Below are 19,753 nucleotides of genomic sequence, written 5' to 3'. Positions count from 1 at the left end.
GTAGAGGAGGTTTATGAATATACATAGTTTGAAGAGGAATTTCGAAGTTTTTTGGGAGGTTTTTGAAGAAAAAGTAGTGAGATTAAAAGTCTAAAAATCTAAATTGGCAGCTTTGAAAAAGGGATTTGAGCGCTTAAAAGTCCAAATTTTTGTCTTTTTTTTTTGACACCGGATATATAAGAATTTCGGGAGCGAGACTAAAGGGACAATAGAGAGCAGAGAGATTTAGAGAAATAGAGAAGTCTCTATGGAGATATGAAACGAAGAAGTATACAAAAAAAGAAAGAAAAAGAGAAAAGTTTATTTTTTATGGAAAACGGAAAAATACAATTTTTGATGTTGGCGGTTTTTCTTGAGGTGGAGAAACAAAAAACAAAACAAAAAAGGAAATGAACATTTTGCTTGTTTGGTTTCTCTAGACTATTTTAGGATTTCTTTTGAGATGCAAGTGAATTTTAAAAGTTTGACCAAATTGGATTTTAGAAAGTTTGTTAGGAAAATTTAGAAAAGTTGATAGTCCAAATCTCGAAATTTAGAAAATATTAAATTTTGTAAAATGGTCAGAACCATGATATCGCCCTAAGCTTATAAAAACCATTAAAAAAACCCATGTGTATGTGTTGATGGTTATGTGCTATTATTTGGAAATAGTGTTACTATTCGGTTCTCCACTTTAATTGAATGTGTAGTTATTCGTGTATCTGTGTTTTGTGTGATTGTATTGTATTCCTTTTCTCTTTTTTCTCTTTTTCCACGACGGAAGGTCGTAATCAATAAATAAATAAATTAAAAACAAAAAACGAAAAAAAATTCCACAAGTGGGGGTTCGAACCCGGAACAACAGATTTCCAGCCAAGAGCGCACACCACTCGGCCACCGGACCACATCTCTCTATTGGCTTATATCTCAAGAAAGGGTTGAGCAACTCAAAAGTTGCCAACTACAAAAATGTAAAATTAAATTTTACATATTTTGTCAGTTTACAATTTTTTGATAGCTGTTATAGTTCTTGATATATGGTTATTGGAAGTTAAGGGAGAGCAGAGCTGGATTGTCCTTGTCAGCACTTTGGTTTAAAAGGTAAATTGAGATTTAAGTCGTTTACATAAAGCTCTTCTAATTTCAAAACTCTATATCTCAAGAATGGTAAAAGCTATTAAAAAACAAAAAAACTGTGAAAATGTGTAAAATTGAATTTTGCACATTATTCCCAAAATTTGGTTCATGAATGCCAAAAACGTCGAATGACCTGGTTCTTCATTCTTACTTCTTACAATCTTTTTTTTTCGTGTCAAGTCCAAAAAGAAATTAATTACAAAGGGATTAATAGGAAAGGATAATCTGTTTTGGTGGACAAAATGACGCCACGGCCCACAGATTTGTATGTATTTGGAGAACAAAACCTGAGGGAGGGGCAGGGAGAGGGAGAGAGATAGAAGGATTGGTATACATTGGGGACAGATGGATACACACACAAAATTAAAAATTATTACTCTTTTTGTATATGTATTTTTCAATTTTGGATTTATATTGGTTTGAACAGCAGAAACACCAAAAATTTGGAATTCTGAATATTTGAAACCTCCAAAACTTTTTAGAATAGTGGAAAAAGTTGAATAGCCGAAATATGGTGGGCCCAAGATATTAAGAAAAATTCAAAAGTTGGGAAACTAAAATTTTTCAAAAAAGAACATTCCAAAGCTCAAAAAGAAAGAAGGATTTCCCAGAAATTTGAGAAACATTTTTTACAATTTATGTAAAAATATACAGGTGGAAAAGTAGGTTTAGTGGGAAATGTACCCAATTTTTTTTGCGATTTCGAACTTTGTTTCGTTGAAAAAAAAAATTTAGAATATGAAAACAACTAGAAATGCAGTAGATCAGAAAGTGGTGTTTTCTAAAATAAATTCCGAAATTTCTGAAAATTTCTTCAACAATGCATTTGAAACTATAAAATGAACCAACTGTACGCTGCAAGAAAACATAAAAATACGAGTTTTTTGTTTACTTTTTCGCGAATTCATCGTTTAGAAATTTCGGTCTTCGGGTATTCTGAATATCTGAAAATTCCAAAACAATCTTTCAAAAGCTTGTTGGTTGGAGTGTTTGAACTTTATTTTTTGAATCGAAATTATGAAAATCTTCAAAAAAGGGGAAATATTTCCTAAAAATCTCAAAATGTGTACTGATTCTGTCTTTCAATGTTTGCCACCTCACTACCACTATCATAGTCATCAAATATTGGAAAAGAGGAAGAAGAACAGTTTCTTATCACTGGAAGAAATTCAATATTTGTGTTGTGCTAGATGACAAAAAACCACACCCAAAAATTAGAAAATTTTCTACTGCTTACCGATTCGAAAAACTATTTAAATTTGAATTCCACAAACATCGAAAGATCTCAAAATATCTGAATTTACGAAAAACTCAAATTCAAAAAAATAAATTGATTCGAAAATTAAAAAAGGAAATTCAGGAATGCCATGAAATTCAGAAATTCAGAAATTCAGAAATTCAGAAATTCAGAAATTCAGAAATTCAGAAAATTAGAAATTCAGAAATTCAGAAAAACAGAAGTTCTGAAATCCTGCAGTTCTGAATATCCGAAATTCTGAAAATCCAAAAATTTGACATTTCGAAAAATTCAAAAATCTAGAACCTCAGAATTATGAAGCAAAATGACAAAAAACCAAAAAGGAGAGGTTTGTATTTTGGGTTTCAAACTTTCGCTAAACTTGAAGAAGATTAATAGTCCAAAAGAACAAAAAACTTGTATGATCCATTTTTTTAAAGATCCACTTTTTGTTTGATTTTGATAACACTATGTACTTCAAAATATAATTTCAATCTGAAATTCTGAAATCTGAAAAGTTCAGGCAAAACCAAAAATTCTGAACCACTTTTTCAGAACTTCAAAAACTTGAATAACTTTTCTTTGGAATCGTCCGATTTTGAAAATCCATTAATTTTTGACACAAATCACAAAATCCAAAAATCTCCTGATTGGCCTCAGCGATTCTGGAAGAAAAATGGTGGCCTGGAAAAAGTTCGGTCATCAAAAATACCTGAATTCTTCTCTCCATTTATGGTATTTCATGTATTCCTTCTCATTGGATGTAAGATTTTTAATAAATTCCACAAATTCTTTTAGAGTTTTGAAATCGTCCACAGCAATGTACATATTATCGGGAATCTGAAAATTTTCAAAAAATTCATGAATTCAAGAATACTAAAATTTCAAAATTCGAAAATTTAGAAACTCTGAAAAATAAAAACTACCCCAAGATCTTTATAGATTTTCCGAGACATCAAATTGGGACCATTTTGTATTGCTCAGCTTTTCTCCAAAATTTTTCAGTCACATAATCCTTGCAATTACTATTTTCGAAAGCGATGACGAATTTGTAGGGTCTGGAAATTTTGAAATTAAAGAAAAATCAATTTTTCATCTATTATTTAATCAATTAATCAATCAATTTTTTCAGAAAAATTTCGAATGTTTCGATGTTTTAAAACTGGGAAAATTCAAAAAAAAGTTGCCAACTCACGACTGAAACCTCTCATCACACCCTTCCTGGGCTCCATCTCGCGGACAATTATCCGGTTCTCGATTATAAACTTTTCCGTACAAATCAACTTTCATACCATTCTCGATTAACTTTTCCACTAATTTCTTCCTTTTATTATTGACAATATTATTTGAAACCAGCCATAACGTTCCTTTCGTTTTCGATTTCCAGATTTCGGTATAGTTGACTTTTACTGAAATTCTTGACTTTTAATTTTGAGCTAGTTTACCTGGGTTTTTGTGAAAGATATCAAAAAGTGATCAACTGATAAAATGTTTTTGATATTATGATAAACATTTCGTTAGTTGACCACTTTTTGATATCTCTTTCAGGGCCTGAGATATAAGGGCTCAATGTTGATAGCGCCCTTCTATTGCAGGTTTTCCTTTATCTCGCTCTATTGGATTTCTGCAATAATGTTGTTAATTCCAAAAATTAAGCTCTATTTTTGTTTAGTATACTCTGTAAATTTCAGACAAAACGGAGAGTTCTGGAACACTTTTATGATTTACAAGGTAACCATTTTTCACTAATTTTACAAAAACTGGACCAACAAAGTCAAAAAATTGGAGTTCAAAAAAATTACCCAATTCTGAATTCCTCAGCAATCCACCGTACGGAGCGAACACGTCAGAATCAATTCGATAACTCATTGTCCAATTGAAAAAGTCTTTATAAGTTTCTAATTTTGCATTGTATGGACTTTCATAAGCCACCATAACATAAGGAATTTCCTGTCGGCGAGGGAATGGGAATGAGGAGATTTCCTGGAAAAATTTGAAGCTGAAAATGAAAATTCGCGATTGTCTAAGCCAAAATTTTTTTCTGAATTCTAAAACTTTAAAATTTCGACTTTTTCCTGATTTCCAAATATCCAGATGTCCGCTCACCTTTGAATTTATATTCCTCGAATGAAATAGAACTGCATTGGCTTGAGAGAAATGGGCTCGATGGCTACTGATAGAACAGGCATTCTCGAAATCCAACATTTTCAATTTTTGTCGAGATTTTTAGGGAATTTCGGAAATATTGAAAAAAAGTCTCACCCGAAGATTTAGATTACATTCTTGGAAATTGGAATTCGTGAATGGGGCACTAAAAAAGTTGGTTGCGGCAAAAATGACTATTTTTCCAGAAAGATCTGAAAGTTTTATTAGGTTTTGTGAATCTTTTTTTAGTGTAGAACTTTTTGGAATGTTTCGGAATTTTCAGAAGTTTTGAAGAGACGCAGACAGTAAGAGTGTCCAGTTGTCTGCGTATCTAACCTCCCGACCTTCAAAGCGCTATACCTCGACTTCTAGAGAAGCTAGAAGAATGAAATTTGGATAAAATCTCGGTGCTATTCGCTTTTTTTGAAAAATTATCTGATTTTGAAATGTTCGATTTTCCAAAAGTTTTTTACAAATGTTGGTTTCAAGACAGCACCAAAAATACTAATAATTACCTCCAAATCCTACCAAAAATCCTTCTTCTAGCTTCTCTAGAACCCTAGATACACCCATTTAAAGTTTCAAAGAGACGCAGACAGCTAGTGTGTATCGTTGCCTGCGTCTCTCGCCTTCAAAACTTCTAATTGCTATATCTCAGCTCATAGAAAACCTGCAAAGTAGATTTTTTCGAATTTATGGAGTGTAATTTTTTGCTGAATGTTTCAAATTTACCAATTTCTCTGTCTCTTTTCTGTACAGAATAAAAAGTAATTGTTACAAATACAATGAAGCAAATCCAATAAAAATTTCGCCGTATTTTTGGACCCATTTTCGGGGGAAAAGAATCGACGATTGGGGTGGAAAAAAGTGTATAAAATATTCAAAAAGTCGGCGAAAAAAGAAAAGAGGCCTCGTATTGGAAACCAATTTCCATGGTGACTATTGGATGGAATATATATCGGGAACTTTGAAATTTTCAAAGGTTTTTTGCGTTCTTAAAAAATTAAAATTAGAAAAAATATTTTTGGCTTCAGCAAAATATATCTGTTGAATTCTGAAGTTTTCCAATTTTTGATTATTTCGTAATCCATTTTGTTTATTTTTTTCAAATTTTTTGAATTCCAGTATTTAAGATTTCCAAAATTTTTTTTTAATCCACCAAAAAATGCTCACCCTCTTCCTTCTCATCTTGTAGGTCCCATATGGGTACCATACTAGCACAAACACCAAGTTTCTTAAATTGTCCCAAATATTTCCATGTGCATATGGCATCACCCGTTTTTCGGCTCATCATGGCTTGTCTAAAAACTTTTAAAAATTTAAAAATTCCGGAAATTTAAAAATTCCGGAATAAAGTAACAAAAAAATCATAAAAGCAAAACTGCAAAAATTGAAAAATTGAAAAAATCGGAAATTCAAAAATTCTCAAAATTCAGAACCTAATAAGTTTGAAAAATCATAGGTTAAAAAATTTGAAACTCTGAAATTCCAACACTCAAAAATTCAAAAATTTCGAAAGTTAAAAAAATCGAAAATTCAAAAAATCGAAAATTCAAAAATTCAAAAATTCAAAATATTCGAAAATTTAGTTTGGTTTTATACTTATTCAGTCTCTATGTTTGTCACTACACTATCACTCTCCCGGAGCACTATCATCAAATATCAAAAAAGAAGAAAAACGTAGAAGAAATTTTCTTATCTTATCATTCACTATCAGAGGAAATTCAATATGTATATGCAAGTGCTAGTGGTGAATCATTGGTACCATGGATACCATGAATACCATAGATACGTTCGTAAAAAAGGATGAATAGCTAAGGCATGACTACCCGTTACTCACCCTAGAAAACCTAGAAACCTAGAAAGTCCACTTCTCAATACGTGTCACCGCCTGTATGCGAGATGACGCGTGCGCGTGTAGGTCACGGAGACAATTCACGTATTGAATTTTTAAATGGTAATACGGAAGAAAACCAGTATATACCATAGATACCATCGATACCATAGATACCATGAATACCATAAATACCATAGATACCATAGATACCATATATACCATAGATACCATATATACCATAGATTCCATAGATACCATCGATACCATAGATACCATGAATACCATAAATACCATAAATACCATAGATACCATAGATACCATAGATACCATAGATACCGTAGATACCATAGATACCATAGATACCATATATACCATAGATACCATAGATACCATATATACCATAGATACCATAGATACCATAGATACCATAGATACCATAGATACCATAGATACCATAGATACCATAGATACCATAGATACCATAGATACCATAGATACCATAGATACCATAGATACCATAGATACCATAGATACCATAGATACCATAGATACCATAGATACCATAGATACCATAGATACCATAGATACCATATATACCATAGATACCATAGGTACCATCGATACCATAGATACCATGAACACCATAAATACCATGGATACCATAGATACCATAGACACCATAGATACAATTGATGCTACTGATACCATGATCGCCTTTAAAATTCATAGGTAACATAAAATATCAAAATATCGAAACATTTATTAGAAAAATTGTTAGTTTCCAGAAAATTCGATCTTCTACTCATCCTCGTCTCCTCCACCACCGCTGACCTTCTTCTCCGATTTCTCCGATTCGCTATCGCCGAATTCTTTCGATTTTCCGATCCAATCCAATTTTTTGTTGAGCTTCGCGCCAACGTCACTGGCGCACGTCTTCAAAAAATTCAGAATATAATCGTAGTCGGGCGTCGTCTCGTATTGCATTTTGTCGACGTAGGCGACGAGTGGAGTCAGTGCGATCAGACAGTTTTTCTTTCCGATTTCTTTTTGAATTGGTTCGTCTGCAAAACATGTACGTTTTATGGTACTATTGGAATGATATGTATCCATTTGGGTTTGGATGTTACATATGGTGCTTATGGACCCCTTGGTTCTCACGTATGGTATTTATGGTATCTATAGTATCTATGGTATCTATGGTATCTATAGTATCTATGGCATCTATAGGTGCCATGGCACATATATATGGTATCTATGAGTCCCATCTGTAGTATGTATATCGAAATTGTCGGCATTCTTCCTATCTTCTCTATTTATGGTGCTATGAGTTTCAATGGTATCTATCGACCCCATGGTGCATCCCTATGATATATATGGTATCTATGGTATCTATGGTATCTATGGCACCCCATGAACTCACAATTACTAAAAAACTCCTTCTTCAATTTTAGAATCTCCTTCGGATCCGCCACCTTTCTCCACGTCATTCCACTCTCATTTATCAAGTCCACCGCCATATAAATCCACGTCTCCAAGTCATCCTTTCTTCCCTGCTCTTGTTGCTGCATACACGCTCTACTGGCAAATCTCAGCGTTCCCAAAAACTTGACCTTCTTTCTCTTCACCTTGTGCTCGCCCTTCTCGTCCACATACAGCTTAGCAATCCCGAAATCCAACATGTATACTGTATTTTGTTGGTCACCAATCCCAATCGCATAGTTTGCCGGTTTGATGTCCCGATGGAGGTATCCGATGGAATGTAGGTCACGAAGAGCGGTCACTGTTTGGATGCAACAGTAGAAGGCTGTGTGTTTGGTGAATCCGCAGCAGATATATTTTCGGCGGATGTCTTCGAGAGAGGGACCGACGAGGCCCATGACCACGAACTGAAAAATGGGTTATTTGATGTGTACCATATGGTGTAGGGACCATGGAGCTCAGATCTAGAGATCGTAGGTACCATGGCTAAGAACCATAGACACCATAAATAGGGACCGTAGATACCATAAATACCATGGGCACCATAGATACCAAAAATAAAATGCGTATCATAAATGCCATGAATACCATGAATGCCATGAGTATCATAGATACCATGAATACCATGGCTACTATAGATTTCGTAGGTACCATAAGTTGTATTGTTATCATAGATGACATACGTAGGCACCATACTAGCGGTGAAAGTGGATTTCATGGTTCCACCGGTTCAATCGCTACCTATGATAGTCATGGTGATTTCTGGCACGCACTAGAATCACACCTGATCTCTATTGCTGGTAACCATGGGTTGTATCCATGATACCAAAAACCTAGGATCCATGGTGCTCATGGTACCCATGGTAATGATGGTATCTTTGCTTTTCAGCTATAGCGCCTATGGAATCTTAGCTCTACAGGTACCATAAAATTATGACATATATGGCACCTTAGACCATAAGAACCATATTTACCATGAGTACCATGAGTACCATGAGTTCCACAGAAACTATATGGGGTACACTTCATATGGTACCCTTCCCAGTACTACAAAACCATCTTACCTTGCACTTCAACTCCTCACACTTTCCCTTATCCACGAATTCAATAAAATTCTTGAACAACCCCGCCTTCTTCTTCTCAGCCGTCTTCATCATCACCTGCACCTCGATTTTCAGACGCAAATATCGTTTTTCACCCTCCTCACTTTCCGTTTTCAGCGCGTAGCATTTGGTGGGCGGTTCGTTGGCTCGATGCACTTTGTAGACGTCTCCAAAGCCTCCAGAACCCAAAAGATTGATCACTTTCCAACTGAAAATCAATGGTGGTCAAATTTTCCAAATTTCTAGGTCATGGTCACTCACGCTGCAATCGCACCAACTCCCAAAATCATGTCTCCGGAATTCAACTTTTTTCTCTTCGGCTTCTTATTCTTTCCGCCATCCTTGACCATCAAATCACGCTCTCCAGTCACCTTACAATCAAAACTTCGGTCCTGAAAAATCAAAAAATATTTTTTTGCAATTCTACCGTAATCCTCCTACCGTATCCCCAACGTTATCCTCCAGTGGCGGTCTGCCGACCCAGTCACACGTTTTTCGGTTCAGATTCTGAGCAAATTGAATGTTTTCCAGGCAATTTTTGAATTGCTCATATTCTGGAACGCTTTCGAAAGCCATGGTGCTAATGTTGGTGAGAAGCGGTTGTAGAAGACGTGGCGCACGAGTAAATTGCTCTTTTCCTTCTGGAAAAAATCATAGATACCATAGATACCACTGATACCATAGGTACAATAAATACCATTGATAACATAGATACCATAGGTACCATAGGTACCATAGATACCATAGATACCATATATACCATAGATACCATAGATATCATAGATACCATAGATACCATAGATACCATAGATACCATATATACCATAGATACCATAGATACCATAGGTACCGTGGACACCATGGATACCATAGATACCATAGGTACCATAGGTACCATAGATACCATAGATACCATATATACCATAGATACCATAGATATCATAGATACCATAGATACCATAGATACCATAGATACCATATATACCATAGATACCATAGATACCATAGGTACCGTGGACACCATGGATACCATAGATACCATAGATACCATAGCTACCATTGATACCATAGATACCATAGGTACCATAGATACCATAGATACCATAGATACCATAGATACCATAGATACCATAGGGGGGCAGGTTCATAACTTTATTCAGGATTGATATGGCGACTATTGTACCTATGGTTTTCCATGGTATTCGTGGTATTCATGGTATTTATGGTATCCATGGGGTCCACGGTACCTATGGTATCTATGGCATGTATAGTACCTATGGTAATTATGGTGTTCATGGTATCTATGATATCCATGGTATCTATAGACTACCTACTGGGCCACACGGTCACAAAAAACTAACCTCCAATCATAAACGACTCCTTCATCCCCAACACCACAGCCTGATTATTCTCCTTCTTCCATGCCAAGGATCCATTATCCATCAAATAGAAAATCGTGTATAGCCAACTCTCCAAATCATCCTTCCTGCTCTGATCCTTCTGCCCCTGACATCCTCTCGATGCATATCTCGTGGATCCGAACATCTTGACACTGGTCCTTGGGTACACATGTTTCTTGTTCTCTTCATACTTTCGAACCGCTCGAAAATCTTGAAGATACACTGAACCTTCTGTTGGTCCCAATCCAACATTGAAGGCCGATGGGCGAATGTTCCGATGGATGTATCCGAATGAGTGAAGATCTCGAATAGCCTTGAGCATTTGGTGAGCAACGTAAAATGCGCAATCCATAGAAAGCGGACCGTTGGTGACTTTTTTCATGACCTCGTGGAGAGTGGCACCATATGGGGAGACGATGAGGAACTCAATTTTGTCCTTGGCAATACTTCCGAACTCTGCCATGGATACGAAGCACTTGTCGCCAGGGATTTTCTCGAGCTTTCTGAGAAGCGCCGCTTCGATCTGAAATGTCAGATAGTCGTCATGGATTTATCTTATGGGTACCATATCTGTACCATTACTGCTCTATACCATTCGAAAGAGCTTGAAAATTCCTTTGGGACCATGTAATTTTCATTCATTTCGGTTGACATTAAAGTTAGCTATGCGCCTTTAAAGCTGGTGAAGAGACGCAGACAACGAGACACTCTCGTATCTCTGTGTCTCTCACTCAAAACTTCAAACCGCTGTATCTCGGTTAAACGTCAACCGATTTTTATGATTTTTACAGCATTAGAATGTTGAGAATCTGAGTAATAAGACAATTAAAAAACCTGCCCACCTTCAAAAGATCCAAGCCCTGTCTGGCCACCTTCATCCGATAGTCTTCGTTCTGTTCCGTCTCCTTCACTGCATACAAATCGATATCCAGCTGTTTCGTCGATCTTCGAATCTGATTTGACACTTTATACTGATTAACACCCTCGACCATTTCCCCGCTTGCGAAACATTTCATCGCGGTGTTTTTGGATTTTCGACGAGTTGTCTCTTTTTTGTTCTTGGTTTTTCCACTGAGACATGTCGATTTTTTGTCGGTGAGCTTCGTTTTAGACTTCATCGAGCTCATGTCTCCGCTGCCCGTGGACTGTAAAACTTTTTTTTTCGAAATTTCAAAATCTTTCGTTTTTTTGATTCTTCAAATTCTCTAATATCGGAAAATTTGGATTGATCCAATTTTTCAATTTTTTGAATTTTCGAGATTTTTTGGATTATACTTTTAAAACTGTTTCGACTAGCGTCCTCGGCCTACGGCCGACTCCGCTAGGCAATTAACAAATAGCAAAATTAGCAAAGTTATAATTTTTTCAAATTTTCAAATTTCTGAATTTCTGAATTTCTGAATTTCTGAATTTTTGAATTGCTGAATTTCAGAATTTCTGAATTTCTGAATTTCTGAATTTCTGAATTTCTGAATTTCTGAATTTCTGAATTTCTGAATTTCTGAATTTCTGAATTTCTGAATTTCTGAATTTCTGAATTTCTGAATTTCTGAATTTCTGAATTTCTGAACTTCTGAAATTCTGAAAGCTCAGAACGTGTGTCAAAATTGTGTCAATTGATAAAATGTTTAACTTGTTATCACCAAAATTTTTCTAGTTTATATAATTCTGATATCTCTCAAAGGAGCAGAGATAAGCTCAAAGTGCAGGGATGGGACTGGCATTGGATATACTGCACATTATAGCTCATAACTTTCTTCAATCTCAACATTTTTAAATGATCTAAATTACAAAATGCAGGTCTTAAAAAGTTCTATAAATTGATATAAAATCCATAAACACTTAAATTCTAATTTTGTAAACAAAACGCTACAAAACCCACCGTCGGCTTTTTGCCTCTGAACGACGCAAAGATCCCGGGCGTTTTTGCATTCGGCGTTTTAATGTTTTTCTTGGTTAGATCTGCTGATACTGGCGCCTTCTTTCCTGTCTCTCGAGTTATACCCATTATTGAAGTGCAATTCTGCCCAAAACTCTCTTTCAGATGGAAACGTGTTGGCAACAAATTAATGTGAAATGAATTCGTTTGGAAGTTCTTTTTTATGAATAAAGAGAAGGGACTGCTGGTGGGAGCAAGATGACAAGATAAGGAGTTGGGTTTCTTTTTCTAGGTGTTCTGTTTTAAAATGTTTTATATTTCATGTTAACACGTTTTGCTGGCGTTTTTGAGACATCCTCTGAAACTGATAGTGAACCGGCTGTAATTGATATCCCAAAAAATGTTACATCATTTAAAATTGAGCAAGATCTGGCTCTGTGATTAATGGGGGTTTTGGGGACAGGAAGAACTTTTCGATCTTTTTATCATTTACCGAAAGTTTACCCCTTTCCGACTCAGAAGCCAGGACTCTCCGAAACGCAACTACCTCGTGGAAAGCATTGTCCAGAAATTTGGTGACTATCCGAAATGAAGACGTACGTTAATTATTTGAGTTTTAGATTTTTCCCATCCAAACAGTCAACTTTTAGCTTTATTATCTTGGTTCCTTTAAACGATATCAAAAATTAGTCAACTGATAAAATATTGGTGATATTATGATAAATAATTTATTCGTTGACAAGCTGCTACTGAAAAAATATTCATTATACTATGTGTCGCGACCGCGTCGATTAATCAGAAAGGGCACGGCACTTGTGTTAGTTTCGAGTTCAACTCCTCCTGGGACTACTGTCAACAGTATTCCGAAAAATACATTTTTACGTTCCGCGTAGCGCAATGGGTAGCGGCTAGCTACACCTAACACTTTGAGTACAGGCTTAACTCCCCTAACAAAAAACTAACTTGTAATCTTCTGTCGCTTTTGAACATAATATTGTTACTCAAAATAGTCTCAAATCAAAAGCTCAACTTGTAGTATTTCAGGATAATACTGCAGTATCCACAATCATTGAAAACTCTACCAAAAGCGCGTGGATCGGTCTCTATTGTTTCGAGAATGATCCAGAAAAGTGTTCATGGGATAGTGAAAATGGTAACGCTAAAGAATACAACAATTTTGCAGCAAGTGAGTTTGAAAAACAATCAAAATTAAGTAATACTATTTTTCTCAGATTTCCCATACATTGAAATGGACAAGTGTGTTTACTTCAAATCATCTGGAAAACTAGCTGGCAAATGGCTTAGCGGAGATTGTCAAGAAGATCAGCGATCATTCGTCTGTGAGATTCCAACCACCAGTTTCGAAGGTAATCTTCAGAATCATGATACAGAAAGTATGATAGATTTTCAGCTGATTGTGAACTGAACTTCAATGGGAACTGTTTTCAGTTTCATCAAAAACTATTATAAGAACCATCTGGAAGTGGACTCTTTCTTTATTGGAGCTCGTGCTTGGCCTGGACATTATTACCAATGGGTGGATGATTCGAAATTTGATTATTTCAATTTTGACGTTAAAGCGGAAAATTGTCTGACCATGAGTCTCAAAACCACAGTGACCAAAACATCAGGCTTTTGGTATGGCACCGATTGTCTTGCAACGGAACATTTCTTGTGCAAAAGGTGGATTGGGAAGGATTGTGAATCATCTCCATCAACCGTCGCCCCATTGGAATCAAAGGAATATTACTCGTTTTTCATGAAGTCTGGAACATTCTCATCGCCTAATTACCCCAAAAATTATACTGCTAATTCTACCAGTGTTTACAGTTTAGCGACACTTGGCTCTCAAAAAATTCGCCTGACTTTTAATGAAATTCTAACTGAACCTGATTACGATCAGATTCTCATTTATGATGGAGATTCTGTTGAGAGTCCATTGATCGGAAACTTCAGCGGAGTTCATTTCAAAAAGCAAATAGAGTCATCTACTAATAATTTGTATATTACTTTCATAACTGATTCAACAGTGAATTCATTCGGTTTCACTGCCAGTTTCCAATCAATTATTTAAATTTTTACTTTCATTTCAACAATAAATGTTTCTGTTTTTTCTCTTTGTCATGTCACAGATCTGCTATTCCGTATAAGCAACCTTCCCATTGCTCACTTTGGCACAATTCATATCGGTTAAAAGGTGTCGAAAATTGTTCAACTAATAAAATAAATCACGCATCAAATTCTTCACTACCACTCGAGTCAAGAAAATGTTACATCAGTTAAGAAGAAGTAAGACGTTGGCGCCATGATTAATGTGTTTGGGCACAGCAAGAACTTTTCAAATCTTTTTATCTTTTAGCGAAAGCTTTGCCCTTTTCGACCCAAATGCCAGAGTTCTTGAGCCAGTGTTGAGCAATAAAATCTTCAATAGTTTTTCTATTTTGTCTACCTCTGCTATTCTCTGAATTAAACGTCATAACAATGGGTTTACACTGATCAGCTGATCATCTGGGACATTCTTTTTGCCAAATTACCCTGAAAATCAGTGCCAACGCTATCAGTGTTTACAGTTTGCTCTCAAAGAATTCCTTTGACTTTTGGTAAAATTCTAACCGTGACTGGTTAAGATCATATTCTCGTTTACGAAAGAGATTCGAGTTGGATCCCAGTAATCGGAAACTTTAGCGGATATCATCGCGAAAAGAAAATCGAGTCATCTACTAGCAATTTGTATGTTATCTTCAAAACTGAATCAAATATGCACTTACAATCTGGCGGTTCAGTTTGCGAACAATTTTTCGAAAAATCAATTTATTAAAAAATAAATATTTCTCCATCTTGTGTCTTTGTCAAATGACAAATACAGTAACAAGTGAAGCGGGGTGGACCAATGGCGAGCAACCGGCGGATGAAGGTTGAAAAAATGAGGGGGTTCATCCGATACGAGCACTTTGAGCTTATATTTCTCGATTCCTGTGAAATATATCGAAAAGTGGTCAACGGACAAAATGTTTATCATAATATTGATAACATTTTGTTAGTTGACTACTGTTTGATATCTTTCACAGTAACCGAGATATATGGGCTGCAAATTGACGGTTTATGTGGTCTTTCATTCAAGTGTTTACGGTATATTTTTTTAAAGGAGGCGAGACAGCAAACATTTCGGGGGCAGTTGGGGGGATCGCGCCGCGCTTATGTAGACCATCGGTCGTCAGGCGCCTTCGCGCCTCCGTAGCTCAGCCGGTAGCAGCGCTGTACCCCTGAGCGGCCTGTCATGAGTTCAACCCCTCATGGGGGTTCTCTATGCAAATTAACAGGAAAACTTTTTTTTGGTGTCTGGCCTCCTTTAATGTATATATTCTCGTGTGTAAGGTTCACCTGTGGTATAGGCCTTACACTGCCCACTTTGGCCCAATTTATTTCGTTTTCCTTGAAAAATGGTCCCCTATAAGTTATATCTGACGTTATAGGAAACATTTCACTAGTTGACCGCTTTCTAATACTTTCACAGGAACAAAGATAAATTAAGACAAAAAACTTGTCAAAAATTGAGACTCATTTCGAAAAAAAAACGTTTCCTGTGTACTATATTGCAAAAGTATGATTTCATCAGTCACATAATTTCCAGCGCAATTTTTGGAAGGATGTTTGCCAACCTCCTAACTGATAAAACTTTAATATGTTTCATCGTTTTGTTTAAGATAAGACCTCCTCACTTTTGTGAAAATGCAACACCTCGTGCTCCTTTTTGCAATTTTTGCTGGAATTTTTTGTTCGAGTAGCCCAATTTGCATTAGTCCCAACGACATATTGGTCAATAATAAATGCTGGAGTGTTCACACGACATCATCGAGCCACAAGGATGCAGTTACGACTTGTGCGCAAAACTTCGGAACATTGGTGACTGTAAAAAATGCAGCTGTAAGTTTTAAAGAGCATAATTTGTTTCAAGCTAAATAATTTTTGACAAAATAAAATGAATATGATAGAACTTGAAAAGTGCTAAAAGGTAATATAATTTGATAAGCTGTATCTTATATGTGAAGAAAGTTACAGGTCATAAAGCTGCTTGACCCTAGATTGTTTGGTCCGACCAGTAACTTACCTCAAAGACAAGATACATCTTTTTAAAGGAGGAAAGAAAGGAGATTTTTCGGAGTTACGGTATGCATTCTGATTTGACGGTGTGCAATGTTTAGCTTTCACACAGCGCGTTGCCTTCGTTCGGCGATCTCAGCTTGCGGCACCTCCAGCGTTGGGCCCACAAGTTCAACTTCTTGAGGGGCTTATATGAACGGAATTTTGAAAATGTTTTTTTCAGGATAATCAAGCCATTATGAGATTGCTTGGATCTACCATCAGGCACCTTTGGCTGGGACTCTACTGTTTCCAAAGTGATATATCCCAATGTCAATGGGATGACGCTTCAGGTTCCGCGAGCGATTACAATAACTTTGCACCGAGTTTGCAGTTTTCAAAACTCTTATGTTATATATAGACACGGTTTAGGTTTCCCGTACACTGATGTCGGCCGTTGTGTGTATTACGCTACCGATGGAGCGTTAGCGGGACAATGGATTAGTGACGATTGTGATGATGATATGAGATCGTTCATTTGTGAAACTCCAACCACGATCCAAGGTACGATAGAACATACCGTAAAACCTGTATTGGAAGGGCCTCTCTATTAGAAGGGACTTTCGAGAAGGGCTTGGGAAAATAGAAGGACCCCTTCAAAATGTGTCGTGAAATTTGAAAAAAATCCGAAAGTTTACAGTGAAAAAAGTTTCGGGAAATCCTCCATTACATAGGAATTTGTTGAAAAACTATTTTTGATGAAAACCATGCTCAAGTTTGTTGAAAAGTTTGGTGAAATTGGCAGATCTTTATGAAGAACGAACGAACTTGAACGAAAATTCGTCGAATTAGAAGAGCCCTCCAGCGGTATCTTGGAAAAATAGAAAGACCGGCCTTTCTAATACTGGTCTTACGGTAGTAGGTACTTGGTGACGGGACCATACTCTATATTTCAGATTCGTGCGACCACAATTTCAATGGATATTGCTACTACCTATCCACATCCTTAAACTACGGTGTGGATTACAACTTTGAACAAGCCCAGGAAACTTGTGAGAGCATAAGTGGAAATCTAGTTTCGATCCACTCCCCAAATGAACTCAGATATGTTAAGAGCCTTTATCGAACCAAAAACACCCCGAGTATTTATATTGGTGCTCTTACCGTATCCGGAAAATATCACAGTTGGACTGATGGCTCTTCCTGGACCTTTGACAATTTTGACACCACTAGCCAACAGTCTGGAAACTGTATGATGATGTCTCTGCAGAGCAGTGGAAGTTTAACTCAAGATGCTTGGTACCCAAGTGACTGTCAGGTTACTAGAAGTTTCGTTTGTAAGAGGCAAGCTGGACTTCCGTGGAGTGGACCCACAACTCCCCCGACAACTGTTACACCAAGTCCTTCAAACCCTTCATACTGTAACTCTTTGCTAGTGGCACCATCTCAAGTCACGTCTCCTGGATACCCTGGAAACTACACCAACAATTTGAACTGCGCCTTCCAATTGGCAACACTTGGGTCATATCGAATTCGTCTAACATTCAATTCGTTCAACACTGAAAGTTGTTGTGATAAAGTGACCGTGTATGATGGTGATGATTCCCAGGGTTCGCTTTTGGGTAGATACGGTGGACAACTAGGGGTTCCATTTTCTCTAGAATCGACGGGAAACACGATGTTGGTCACTTTCACAACGGATGGAAGCGTCGTGGAACCTGGATTTAGTGCTAATTTTTTGTCACTGATTTGATTTTGATTGAATGATAACAATGAAGGTTTTATGCAATCTGCTTTTTGACTCAAAAAATGGTTTTTTAAGTTTGGGAACCCCAGGAGGACTTCAACTTGTGAGCCAAATATTGGAGACGCCACGTCACTTGTTCTTGGAGCTTTTTTTATCTCTGTTCCTTTAAGAGATATCAACATTTTGTCAACTGATAAAATGTCTATCATAATATCAGTAACATTTGTCAATTGGCCATTTTTTGATAGCTGCCACAGAAACCGAGGTAATTTGGCTCAAAGTTTGAGCTAAGCTCAGTTGGTAGCTGATTTTCAATAGCAATTTTTCTCGATACTTTTTGACTCTTTGATTCTTGATTGTTCGGTAAACTTGTCGGGAAAAATTGGCATTTCTAATATAAGATTTTCCAATTCAAAATGATTGGGAAATCTTATCAAAACTGATATTGTGTTGATTAAAGGTTCAGCGGAGGTAAACTCATGAACAAAGTGCTAGGAGCCCGCTAAGCTGCGAAGTCAAAAATTTTAATGGTTACATGTCTGTTTGAGCTTATGTCTATTTGAGCTTACGATTAACCCTAAACACCCATTATAATGCTTCCTGCCCAACCATTTTTTCGAATCCATATATCTCATTTCTTGTAAAAGATATCAAAAAACAATCAACAAACAAAATGTTTATCACAATATCATCAACATTTTATCCGTTTACAACTTTTTGATATCTATTATAGGAACCAAGATATATCGGCTCAAAGTTGAACACTCTAAGTTAGGGTTCATACTATCACGATGACCTCGAACTGTTTTGAAACTTAAGAGAATCCCGAAACAATTTAAATTCACTTTTTTCCAAAACTTTATTATTGAGTCTCTTTTCGCCGATAAGGTGTGGTGGCTGACACCTCCTCCATCAAATCTTTATGACCCTTTTTATCGGCATGTGCCTCATTGACAAGAACCATGAACCTTCAAAAGCGGTAACTTTGAGAGAAGCATCTGATAGGATCATAAACCTGTCGGAAATCTTACAAGGATCAAATTTTCGGCATATCAAATTTCGAACAAAAACTTCTACTCTTCCAAAACGATCGTAAATTTAGGATCGTAAACCTATCGAATATCAAGTTGTGAACAAAACCTTCTGATCTTCCAAAGCGATAATAAGGATCGTAAATCTATATCAAATTTCCACCTCCTCATAAATCCAAATCCAAAAGGAATCCGCTAAGAGAGAAAATAATTGACAGCTGCAGCTCAAAAACAGTCATTTTTAATGATGCCGATTGTCTAATTGCCGATTGTCCTTGAATGATTCTCAGTAGGTAGCAAACCCTCTTTGAAACCCCCATATGATTCAAATGACCCCTCTGGGAAGGTACTAGCCTCTTGGTTTCGAAAAATGAGAGCCACTTTTCCCCATAATTATCCCCGTCTCTATCAGAACACCTTCATTCTGCGGGACGCGTCTCTCTTGGATTCTAATCCGCTCATTATATTCTTGGTGGTCCACCACACACCATCCATCATCCATCTTGTTCAGGCTATCTCACAAGACAGATGTGTAGTCTGGGATTTATGTTTACCTTGATCTGTGGGGTAGACAGAAAGTTCTGAAGGTATTCTTTGTAACATAAAGATCCGTCTGACTGGTGAAAATCGATGGCAGCCGACTTCTCGGCCGCGTAGCTCAGCCTGTAACGGCGGGACATCTCTAGTTTATTGGCAGCA

General features: G+C 36.6%; 5 protein-coding genes across 5 annotated transcripts; 3 read left to right on the top strand and 2 right to left on the bottom strand.

The window, feature by feature from the left end:
• Positions 1-3,308: 3,308 nt before the first annotated feature.
• Cbr-fut-5 lies at positions 3,309-5,789 on the bottom strand (the record flags this gene model as incomplete). The annotated part of the gene is made up of 5 exons (XM_045241835.1): positions 3,309-3,411; positions 3,549-3,762; positions 4,156-4,336; positions 4,616-4,710; positions 5,672-5,789. 5 exons carry the CDS (start codon positions 5,787-5,789, stop codon positions 3,309-3,311), a joined length of 711 nt encoding a protein of 236 aa, XP_045095143.1.
• A 663-nt stretch (positions 5,790-6,452) lies between these two features.
• CBG13434 lies at positions 6,453-7,028 on the top strand (the record flags this gene model as incomplete). The annotated part of the gene is made up of 1 exon (XM_002630014.1): positions 6,453-7,028. One exon carries the CDS (start codon positions 6,453-6,455, stop codon positions 7,026-7,028), a length of 576 nt encoding a protein of 191 aa, XP_002630060.1.
• Positions 7,029-7,133: 105 nt separating this feature from the next.
• CBG13435 lies at positions 7,134-12,325 on the bottom strand (the record flags this gene model as incomplete). The annotated part of the gene is made up of 9 exons (XM_045241834.1): positions 7,134-7,396; positions 7,756-8,221; positions 8,879-9,125; positions 9,179-9,309; positions 9,359-9,558; positions 10,279-10,840; positions 11,160-11,375; positions 11,453-11,617; positions 12,200-12,325. 9 exons carry the CDS (start codon positions 12,323-12,325, stop codon positions 7,134-7,136), a joined length of 2,376 nt encoding a protein of 791 aa, XP_045095142.1.
• A 94-nt stretch (positions 12,326-12,419) lies between these two features.
• Positions 12,420-14,270, top strand: CBG13436 (the record flags this gene model as incomplete). Its single annotated transcript, XM_045241833.1, has 4 exons — positions 12,420-12,443; positions 13,241-13,382; positions 13,429-13,563; positions 13,702-14,270. The coding sequence occupies 4 exons, from the start codon at positions 12,420-12,422 to the stop codon at positions 14,268-14,270; spliced, it is 870 nt and encodes a 289-aa protein (XP_045095141.1).
• Positions 14,271-15,925: 1,655 nt separating this feature from the next.
• On the top strand, positions 15,926-18,029 carry CBG13437 (the record flags this gene model as incomplete). Its single annotated transcript, XM_002630017.2, has 4 exons — positions 15,926-16,120; positions 16,521-16,662; positions 16,709-16,840; positions 17,233-18,029. 4 exons carry the CDS (start codon positions 15,926-15,928, stop codon positions 18,027-18,029), a joined length of 1,266 nt encoding a protein of 421 aa, XP_002630063.2.
• Between the last annotated feature and the right edge of the window lie 1,724 nt (positions 18,030-19,753).

Source organism: Caenorhabditis briggsae (genome assembly GCF_000004555.2).
Source record: "Caenorhabditis briggsae complete genome, chrII, whole genome shotgun sequence".
Taxonomy (NCBI): domain Eukaryota; kingdom Metazoa; phylum Nematoda; class Chromadorea; order Rhabditida; family Rhabditidae; genus Caenorhabditis; species Caenorhabditis briggsae.
Note: the sequence above shows the minus strand (reverse complement) of the source record. Positions and strands in the feature narration are given on the sequence as shown.